Raw genomic sequence first — 10,207 nt, 5'->3', positions numbered from 1 at the left:
CAGAGCAGACGTCTACCCAATGTGTAACTGCAGGACTCCCATCCACCCGAGGCGCGCTTCACCATCATCGACCTCCTTCCACTCAATGTGGCCCCCAAAGTCGTGCCCCCCGCCGACAAGCAGCAAGAGTACGAGTCGCTCTCGCTCTGGGGCGGCGTCACTGAGGCCATCCACGCCAAGCAGTTTGGCAAGGCGACGCAGGTCAAGCAGGAGCTCGAGGAGAGGCAGCGCGAGAAGGCGCGCGAGCGCGAGGCTGCCGGCACAACCTGGCAGCCCGTCTTCTTCCAGCAGGTCACGGGCAACGGGGGCCAGCCAGTGCTCACGGACAAGGGCAGGGAGGTGCTGAAGCGGGCGCAGCAGGCTGAGTGGAACATTGACGATGTCGTCGGTGCCGCTCCGGCCGCCGCTCCGATCGCTGCCTGAAGCGAGAGTGATTCAGGCGAGAGTGAATCTGTTCCAGCGTGTTTGGGTTTGATGCATGTAGGGGTTAGCGGGGACGAGTGAGAGCGGACGAGAGGGTTGGTTATAAGCTCACGGCCTTTCGTTTTCTGCCCTCTCTTTTTTTATTTATCAGGGAGGGATGCTCATTTGGACGATCAAGTCGCGCGGGGTGCCAGTCTCATTCGAGTGCGGATGTTACGATTTGTTGATTCTTCAGGGCTTGGGATAGAAGGGGAAAGTTTGGGTGGGGAATCGATGGTGTAGTTGGTTGCATTGCTCAGGTTCTGATTATTGTCTCTCGTTTTGAGTAGATGGCGATTTGGGGAGAACCCCCCCCCCCAACCCTTTGCACACGGGGTACTACCACATTGGGCATTGTGTTTTCATCGATGGTTCTGCTTTTTCTTCTTCTTCGCTGGACACGTGAGGCTGGGTGTGGGAAGGGGGATTGGGGGATGAGAAGACGCGCCCAGGCGTTTGGTGTATATTGTTACTCCTAGGTTGCAATGCCCTACCTTACCGGCCCAATTGTTCAAATGGGCTGCCCACCAATGATCCTGATATGAGGCAGTTTAGAACTGACGTGCAAGCTGTGGAAGCTGGGAGCGCTTTGAAGCGTGACAGCCCGGAGCTTCGAGACGGATTATACGTCGTTCTGAAACGGGGAGCGATTTCATGGTGGTCGATGTTGATTCACAGGATCCCTATCACTGTTAATACCATCCACCGAGGTCATTGGTGTTCCCGAGTGAGAAGGTAGGACTTGAAGCTCGCGTTGGCGAACCTTCGTGACGCTTCGAGCGGGAACTGTTGCGATGTCCAGCCAGACCAACCTGAGTAACTGGGGTTGCGAACGCATGATGAATCACGATTGATGAACTTTAGCTAGCCGACCAACCACCATGTATCGCGTGTATCGGATTCTGCTGGACTTTTATTTAGCATGATATCACTGAAGAGGCAGTCCTGAGTCGCTGCTTCTCATGACATGGAGCAATCTAGACCCCGTTCTGCATGGTGGGTACAGAGAATTGTCTGGTATTCTCGCTACGGACAAGCCGTCGTTGGACGTTTGGTCCAGGTCTATGGTACAACAATGAGTGGAAAAGGCTTGTTAAGACATCCGTGAGAATCCTCAAAGATGAGTTCCGTCAATCATACACTTGCGTCCCTCCCCCCCCGCATTATCCGCCATCGTACATTTTCTAACTTCTGTTTTTGTTCGCCTCGCTTCGCCGGAATGACCAGATCAAGCGCTGATGAAGCCCTTGACGTTGCTGAGCCAGCGCACGTACTCCTTCTGCTCCTTGACGTCGACATAGTCGGGCGCGAAGACGGCCAGCGCCTGGGTGACGCCGCGCTCCTCGAGGTAGCGCTCCATCAGGATCTGCAGGTCCTCGTCAAGGCTGCCGAAGGGAGGGCCGGGGTAGACGTCGGCCTTCTTCTGGGCGCCCTCGGGGGTGGTGGGCGTGGCGAGGGCGGCGTCCTCGTAGTAGAACATGTTCTCGACAATGATGGAGCCGTCCTGGGCGACGGCGTCGATGTTGAGGGCGCCGGGGGAGCGGCCGGGCTTCTCGACGACGATGGACAGGCGCGTCGGGGGCGCGGCGTCGTCGTCGAGGTCCTCCTCCTCCTCGACCTCGAGATCCTCCTCGGCCTGCGCCGAGCGGGCGCCACCAGTGGCGGGCACGTTGGCCTGCTTGTTGGCATTCTGGATGTCCGAGGCGTCGATGTCGTCCTCATCCTCGAGGGCGCGGTCCTGCTCGTACATGTCGGGATCGTAGTTGGCGAGGTCGGCGATGGAGAAGGTGATGGTGATCCTGGCATTGGTTAGTCTCTTTGAACGTGTCGACGAGATGCGTCTGTGATCACACATACTTCTCGTCACCAAAAGTGCGCGTCAGCTTGACGTCCTCCTTGCCGGGGGTGTCGTGCAGCTCAAAGGGGCTGTTGTCAAGGAAGTCCTTGACGCTGGCGGGCAACTGCTCGTTCTGCTTGACCTCCTCCTCAAACTGAAGCTCGCTCTCGAGCTTTGCCGCGAGCTCCTCATCCGACTCGGCGGCACGGCGGAAGACGGTTGTGGAAAAGGCGGAGGCGCGTTGTGTGCGGAGCGCGGCGCTCAGGGGGGAGGAAGTCTTGAAGAGGGTGTTGGGGCGGGCGACGGGGGTTTGCCTGGCCAGGCGGCCGAGGGCGCGGGGCGCAGAGCGCGCGGCGGTTCTGATGGAGAGCATATTTGAAGAGTGGGAAACGGTGATGAGGTGGGAAGGATGATTATGGATGTATTGGTGAAGCGATGGGATGTACAAAGCTAGAAGGTACAGCTTCGCGATGCAAGTAGCTGTCGAACAATGCCGCTGTCAAAATTTCATGCATGATAAGGCCGGCAGAAAGAGAATCCGTCTCCGAGCGCTCTTATCGCTGAGTGCTCACCGACCCGAAAGGCATAGCTTCACCGAGCCCCACTCTGTTCTCGGCATGGTGACCAGTCTTCCTGCGACATGCTCCTGCTGTTTGTTTCCATCCATTTCATTATCCTGTCCTGCCAGCGATGTGCATTTTGTGCTACCAAGTTCAAGCAGCACCGCTTGAGATGGAAAAACTCAAGGGGTCTTGAGGAATCTTCCTTTTGGTTCCCCCTCACTTTTACCTCGTCACTGGTATGATGATTGAAACTGGGTAAACCCAATTCAGGAGCAAAGCCTTCTGTCACCTTACTACCACTTTGCCCCCCAGTCATTCTCCGAAGTCTGTGAGAGGCAGATATAGCCATGTGATGACCTCGGTCACTCAATTGGCCACCGACTCGTACAACAGTTTTCAGTTCCTCCGCAGGTACGAAATACGAGGACGACCTGCCAGTCCTCACAGGTCTGGTGCCCTCTCAGGCATGACACCACTGTCGATAAGCTGTTAGGCTCTTGCTTCGGACAATCTCTTCTTTAGCCGCGGAGCCTTGGCCAGGGCCCCTCGTTCGTTCGTGAGGGGTCACCGTTGACCGGCAAGCATCTGACACTGAGGATGGGTGGAGTTCATCGGCTTTGGAGTCTTCCAATTCGACCGCTTTAGGAGGACGAGGACCTCACCTCAGTATCCGGGGTAAAATGTTCGGGCGGGCCAACCTAACTGTGCGACATACCGAGAAACTCCGTCCCGAAGGTTTCGGACTATTGCAAAACTCTAGTGTTCATCTGGCATTCAAGTCAATGATTCGTCTCTCATTGACATACTGCCCTCTCAAATGCAGCAACGTTACGGACACCCAAGTCCGTCGACCAGTTCGCCAGACCAAGACGCAGCGTGACGCAAAGACCTTCGCGAGTTGCTTTCCGAAGCCCGCCCGGCATCTGGATCGTGCCGATCGTACTGGCAAGTGTGAAGTGCAATTGGCGGGATTACCGGCTCAGGATCTCCAATTCCGTTGTGCGAGCTCATTGTTGGCCTCAAGTATAAAACTGAGCTTGCTGAAACGATCTTCTCAAACAGTCCGTGGCAACCACTGGATACAAGGTGAGAGGTGATAAGACCCCAGTCTCTTGAAAAAGTTGCAAAATGCGCCTCCAATTCATTAGCCGCGTGGTCCTGACGACACTCAGAGCTACAATGGCTGTTGAAAACACCACATTTTATAATCCAGTCTTTCCTGGCTGGCACACGGATCCTACCTGTACATTCGTCCCAGAACTCGACAATACACACTTCTGCGCCTTTTCGTCGTTTCTGACATTCCCCGGCATTCCAATTTATGCAAGCAAGGACCTGATCAACTGGAAGCTTGTCAGCCATGCTTTGATTCGCGAAACGCAGTTGCCCGAGCTTCTTACCGACGGCTCGATTCAACATCAGGGCATTTGGGCCCCGACTTTGCGCTACCATGAAGGTCGACTCTATATCATTTCACCTTACATTCTGTTCAACACCTGGTTCCAGCAGATATTCGTCGTCTCGACAGCCAACCCTTTTGATACTGATTCCTGGACCGACCCGATCTGGATGGACAACCCTACCAACTCCATCGACCCTGACTTCTTCATAGACAATGGGACGTTGTACGTGTCCATGTCAGCAGGCGATAGAATTGTGCAATCCAGGTTTAACATGGCCACTGGCGAGACGAGCGAGCCTATTCGCCTTTGGAGCGGCACAGGTGGTCGTAACCCAGAAGGGCCACACATCTACAAGAAGGATGGATGGTACTACCTACTCGTCTCGGAGGGTGGTACTGAGACTAATCACACTGTCACCATTGCCCGCGGAAAAGACCCTGAGGGACCGTTTGAGGGTTATGAAAACAATCCCATCTTAACCAACAAGAACACAGACGAATACATTCAATGCGTTGGGCATGCCGACTTCTTCCAAGACGTCAAAGGAAATTGGTGGGGTGTCGCTTTGGCCTGTCGCTCGGGTCCCGAGTGGCAGATTTACCCCATGGGTCGAGAGTCTCATTTGTATCCGATGACATGGGATGAAGGCGAATGGCCAGTCCTCGCACCGGTCCGCGGTCGCATGTCGGGGCCTCTACCACCGAAGAATCTCGATGTAGCTGGCGAAGGGCCCTGGTTATCGGACGGTGACGAGTATGACTTTGCGCCCGGGTCTTCCATCCCGAGAAACCTCATCCACTGGCGAATTCAGCAAAATAGAACCGAGCGATTCACCGTTTCTCCCGAAGATCATGCCAATATGCTACGACTCACGCCAACAAAGTACTCTCTTGATTCCGCTGTACCTCCTGAACTCATCGGGGACCCCAACGCCGGCATTCACCCCCTGACTTTCATTGCACGAAAACAGTCTCATACCATCTTCAACTTTAGTGTTGACCTAACTTTTCACCCTAGTGAAGAGAACGAAGAAGCGGGCGTTACGCTCTTTTTGACGCAGTTCCAGCATGTTGATCTGGGATACGTCCGCCTCAAAGCACCCGATGGTCGTCTTGCCATGTATTTCCGTTTCAAGTATGAACTTTCCGGCAAAGAGGGGTACGAAGGAGAACCACTCGCCTCGGAGCCCGAGTCGGCGCTCCACAAGGTCCCGTGCGCCTGGCTGGGTAAGCCGGTCAGGCTGCAGATTTCAGCAGTCAACGAGACGCACTATGTGTTCAACGCGGCATCCGTAGGGTCGGGCGGTAAGGAGAGCGACAAGATCATTCTTGGCAGTGTCAGCGCGTGGTTCATGAGTGGTGGTTCGGGGCAGTTCATGGGTACGTCATGTCTCACGTAACAGGCTCTTGTGCTAATCAAGCATGATAGGAACCCTCGTGGGAGCGTATGCTACGAGCAACGGGGGCGTCAACCTGACGCCGGCATACGTGAGTCGATGGCGGTACGAGCCAATTGCTCAGCTCATTTCCGACAACGAGTTCGTGCCTGCCGATGAGCATCCGCTGCCTGGGAGAGGATGAGACATGGCTGCCAGGACTTCTGCGGATGTTGGTGTGGAGCGCGTAATGGAGATCTTTCATTCAGAGCCAGATTGCATTCCGTGAAATATTGCGAGCTAATGTGAGGCAGTGTTCTGAAAAAAGAGGCCGCTGTTCATATAACTCTTTAAAACTATCGATACTCTTGGCATGCTCTTTACCTGTCCTCTTCAGCCTCGGCAATCCAGTAAGCTTCCAGCTCGGCAATGCACGTCCGCGCAGGAATCGTCACCGCGATAGGGAAACCGCCATAGTCAGGGTCGTCATTCGGCATCATGAGGAATTCACCGCTCCTTGTCTCATCACCATTGAACACTCTCAGTGTCCTCAGCTCGCCCGTCTCTGTGACCTCCTTCTCCTCGGCACGCAGGATGCCGGTGAACGTCGCCTCGGGCCTCACGCTCTTGAAGTAGACGTGGAAGCCTCGTCCGACGGCGAGGAACTTGCCTTTGCCCTTGTGAATAACCATGCCGGCGCCGGAGCTCTGCTTACCGAAGACAAAGCACCGCTCTACGATGACCTCAAAATCGCCAATGACCTTGGTCCACCGCTCCGTGCTGCCGGGCGACGGCTCTTCGTCGAAGAAGAAGCCGAAGCGGTCGGCCGGCCCCGCGGCGAGGAGGTGCTCCTGCGTCTGCGCCAGAAGCTTGTACTCGCGGCCGAATGCCTCGGCGCCCGTGTCGATGCCGAACGGGCCGGTGCCGAGGGCGCCGTAGGTCGCAAACGCGAGCCAGGACCTGCGCGCGCCGTTGGCGTCGCGGCGCTGCTCGGGGATGAAAAGCGGGTTGCCCTGCTGCGTGTAGTCCTTGCACACGGACTCGTAGTGGTGGAAGTAGAGGTCCGGCGCCAGGAAATCGAGCGCTGGGGTGTTGTGGCGCCAGATGTCGAGGACGTGGGGGCAAGGCCCGCCGGACGGGTAGTCTCCCCGGCGCGGCGCCTCCACCGACGACGATGGGAAAGTCCCGCGTGTCCAGCTCAGAGGGGTCGTCGAAGTTGAGCCAGCAGTTTGTGTAGAAAGGGATGTTGTAGTGCTGCTTGCCGGCGGCGGCGACGCGACCGACGTAGGTGGAGATATGGTGGGCCATGAAGGCTTCGTTGGCGTTGTTGCCCGCGCCAAAAACAGAGGACCACGAGTGATCGCCCGATGAGGGAATATTGCTGTAACGGGCCTTGAAGGTCGGATGGGTATCAACGGTCGAGAGGTGCTTCAGCAGCGACTCCGGGACAGGCTTCTCGAAAGCCGCGTTTGCGCGATGCGAACGGTCGCGCGAATCACCCAGGAGACCCGTCTCGTTCTCAACCTGGACCATGAGGACTGTGTTGTGCTCAGCGTCGACCTGGGCAAGGTGACGCATGAGCTCTGAAAAGGCGCGGCAGTCCGCCGCACAAGCCTCTTCGCTGAAGGGCGACACCATTTCGATCGTCTTCTTCACGCCGCCAGCCTGAAGAATCTGAACACGGGGGAAACGCTTAACATCGCGCTTGACCCATGACGGTGCATACGTAGAGATACCGTTCTTGTAGGTACCGAACCATAGCAAGACGAGGTGCATGTTGTGCTCGCGGGCGCCAGCTAGGACCCGATCAAGCTCGGAGAAGTCGAAGTGGCCCTCGCGAGGCTCGATGTCTTCCCACGCCACAGAGCCAAGGAGGGTGTTGATAGACTGCGCCCTCATGGCGGGCCACACCTCTGACATGTAGCGGGCCGAACTGAGTGCAGAGTTTCCAAGCTCGCCAGCGAGCATGAGGAAGGGTTTGCCGTTGACAATGAGATTTGTATTGCCGTTCTCAGAGCGGCGCAAGTGAGGAAGCTTGTCGGAGGACAGGCTTGGGGCCCGGATAACGGGTGTATCTTCGAAGGCCGTCATGATGTTGTAGATGGCATACAATACAAGAGATGACAGGAGAGGCGTGAGAGATTGGGAGAAAAAGCAAGAGAAGGGAAGAGATGTTGTCTTGTTACGAGGTCTGAAAGTCAAGAAGAGACGCACAGTTTTAAGCTATCGTGACCAGAAGAAGATGATCAATGCAATGGGCATGTTTCGCCGACGCCGAGAACACCAAAGTGCGTCTTCGAACAAACTTCGGAGCTGACTCTAGATTTCCCCAAAACTGGCGGGTTCACAACCCCACGTCCGAACGAGGTCTCCGCATATCTGCGTTGTTGGCCAAGATCATCGGAAGCAGGGCTCGAGTGCCTCCGGCAACTTTGACCATGGCTGTCCGCGTGGTCTGATCGACAGCCGCCTCCCGATGTCGAACCCACCACCCTTTTCCTGATGTGGTTGGCGCCGCAAATACTTCGCAGAAACTACAAAACCACCATGTCTCCAGCTTAGAGCCGAGCCACATGGCATTCCCCACTGCTGTGAAATGCGGTTCGAGAGGAGGACGAATGCGCGGCTATCGGCTCATTTAGTCTGCATTATGCCATGTTCTGCTGGGCGTCTTTGCGAAAGCGAGCACCGTGTGTGTGCGAATCAAGATAATCATGATGCTTGTCTGGACTCGTATCTTCGTGTTGTCGTGGCTAATACCCAGTCGGATGGCCTGGCCAGCAATCAAGATCGTGCAGCCTACGTGACAAACGCTCCATCTTCTCCTTGACATCATCTCCCATTCCCTGGATCTTCTGAGCCTGCTCCAAGTACGAAGCCCCTATATCACGAATCTTGGGCACCAAACTACTCCCGTTGGCGTCGAACACGGCCTGGGGAAGATGATACAGTATCTCGAGCAGATCATCCACGATCCTTTGATGCTCCTCGTGACTGCCGGACGTCGATCCGAATTTCTCCAGCAAGTTGGACCTTATATGCAAAGACGTGATGAAGATGTTGACTACTTGAGCATCGTGTCCCTCGGTGACATGCGCCGGCCTTGACAGCCCGCCGCGCCATCGGAGCTCCGGTGGTAAGGAGTCGATCACCTGCTGCACTTGGGCCAAGTACCGCGCCAAAGCGGCCTCGACCCCGCCAAGCATGGCTGCCGGGATGGTTTGAGCCTCGTGCCAGACCCAGAATATGTCGCTAAGACGCAGCAGACCGGGGATGTAGCTCGTGTTGTTACCGTGCCATGCGGTATCCTCCGCCGCCAGGGGATCAAGGTCCTTGCCGGTGGGATCCAGCTCGTCGTCTGTGAGAGGCAATGGGCGAAGCTGAGGCCAATTATCCTGATAGGATGCAATATTTGGCGTCAACATGCCAAATGCGTCCCCGCTTCTGAACGGATGTTAGCTCATATTACGCCTCGCCCCCCTCCCCCTTGGTGCTGTAGAGTGAAAGTCATGCAGCGGGACACATCGAAACAAGGGAGAAGAACAAGAACAACGTACTGGGAGCCAGCAAAGATTAGCATGAAAAGCCTCTTAGCCTGTTGCTGTTCGACAAAGTCATGATCCTTCATACAGTAATATGCAATATACCGAACCCCAATGGCGGCCATGGATAAGGCATGATACGAGCTGGTCGACTTCAACCCGCCCGTTGCAAGAGAACTTGCTGACATGCCGAGATTATACATGGCCACGCACCAATCCAGAGTATACGCGTTTTGACCGCTGCTGTCAACTTCAAGCAACCGATGGTACTGAATGAAGGTGGCCCCTTTTTCGGCCGTCGCATCGCCATAGTCTTCTCTCCGCAATGTAGCACAGGTTGCCATGCAGACACTGATGACGAGGCCACAGAAAGTAGCATTGTGGTCTGCTTCTCTGCTTCTGAAGCGCCGCATGAAGCGCCGACGAACGAGAACTGGGGCAAGAGCGTGCACCCTTTCGAACCAGTCGTTGAGTATACGAAGAATCGTGGGTTCAGGGGCAAAGAGAGAAAGCCAGTGGCTCTGCTGAGGCATCGGGGATACAGCTGATGCTATCCGGAGTAATTGGGGCGAACTTGCCGCCTCCGAGCCAGAGCCGGAGCCGACAATACCAGCTAGAGCTTGAGGCGGTTCATGCTCTGGAGATTGATGGGATGGTGCCAACGGCAGTTGAGTTCGTTCTTCATGTATGGCATTGTGTGCGTGTCTGATCAGCAGTTAGCTGACGAGCAAGACAACGGAAATAATACAGAATAATGCAGTGAAGTACTTGTTCTGTGGGCCTCGCCGCCTCCTCGGACGAAGATGGGTGCAGGCAATGTCGAGGAAGATACATCCCTGACATCGTTGTTCGCCTGATCCGTACAAGCACTGAGGTCCATGCCCGCCATGTCAGTAAGCCGCTCCAATAACGTAGCTGTTATGCTAGGCCAGGCGACAGGGGATGTGCAATGACAGGTTTAGGCCCCATCAGACTGCCCGACATCTCGTGGCCAAGCGTCAGTGCATACGACTCACCCTGACTTT

The 10,207-nt window shown here is 55.7% G+C and overlaps 5 protein-coding genes across 5 annotated transcripts in view; 2 read left to right on the top strand and 3 right to left on the bottom strand.

Annotated features, from left to right (window-relative positions):
• Positions 1-423, top strand: part of VDBG_03265 (conserved hypothetical protein) — a gene marked incomplete at both ends in the record, with an annotated part of 3,912 nt that extends 3,489 nt beyond the window's left edge. Inside the window, one exon of the mRNA XM_003007080.1 lies at positions 34-423. Within this exon, the coding sequence (XP_003007126.1) occupies positions 34-423 (390 nt within the window). The remainder of the gene's footprint in view (positions 1-33) is intronic.
• Positions 424-1,690: 1,267 nt separating this feature from the next.
• VDBG_03264 (suaprga1) lies at positions 1,691-2,672 on the bottom strand (the record flags this gene model as incomplete). Its single annotated transcript, XM_003007079.1, has 2 exons — positions 1,691-2,261; positions 2,320-2,672. 2 exons carry the CDS (start codon positions 2,670-2,672, stop codon positions 1,691-1,693), a joined length of 924 nt encoding a protein of 307 aa, XP_003007125.1.
• Positions 2,673-4,041: 1,369 nt separating this feature from the next.
• Positions 4,042-5,845, top strand: VDBG_03263 (xylosidase/arabinosidase; the record flags this gene model as incomplete). Its single annotated transcript, XM_003007078.1, has 2 exons — positions 4,042-5,644; positions 5,694-5,845. 2 exons carry the CDS (start codon positions 4,042-4,044, stop codon positions 5,843-5,845), a joined length of 1,755 nt encoding a protein of 584 aa, XP_003007124.1.
• Positions 5,846-6,020: 175 nt separating this feature from the next.
• On the bottom strand, positions 6,021-7,731 carry VDBG_03262 (glycoside hydrolase; the record flags this gene model as incomplete). Its single annotated transcript, XM_003007077.1, has 2 exons — positions 6,021-6,837; positions 6,992-7,731. The coding sequence occupies 2 exons, from the start codon at positions 7,729-7,731 to the stop codon at positions 6,021-6,023; spliced, it is 1,557 nt and encodes a 518-aa protein (XP_003007123.1).
• Positions 7,732-8,393: 662 nt separating this feature from the next.
• On the bottom strand, positions 8,394-10,071 carry VDBG_03261 (conserved hypothetical protein; the record flags this gene model as incomplete). Its single annotated transcript, XM_003007076.1, has 3 exons — positions 8,394-9,084; positions 9,198-9,819; positions 9,951-10,071. The coding sequence occupies 3 exons, from the start codon at positions 10,069-10,071 to the stop codon at positions 8,394-8,396; spliced, it is 1,434 nt and encodes a 477-aa protein (XP_003007122.1).
• Positions 10,072-10,207: the final 136 nt, after the last annotated feature.

This window comes from Verticillium alfalfae, genomic scaffold (genome assembly GCF_000150825.1).
Source record: "Verticillium alfalfae VaMs.102 supercont1.3 genomic scaffold, whole genome shotgun sequence".
Lineage (NCBI taxonomy): Eukaryota > Fungi > Ascomycota > Sordariomycetes > Glomerellales > Plectosphaerellaceae > Verticillium > Verticillium alfalfae.
Note: the sequence above shows the minus strand (reverse complement) of the source record. Positions and strands in the feature narration are given on the sequence as shown.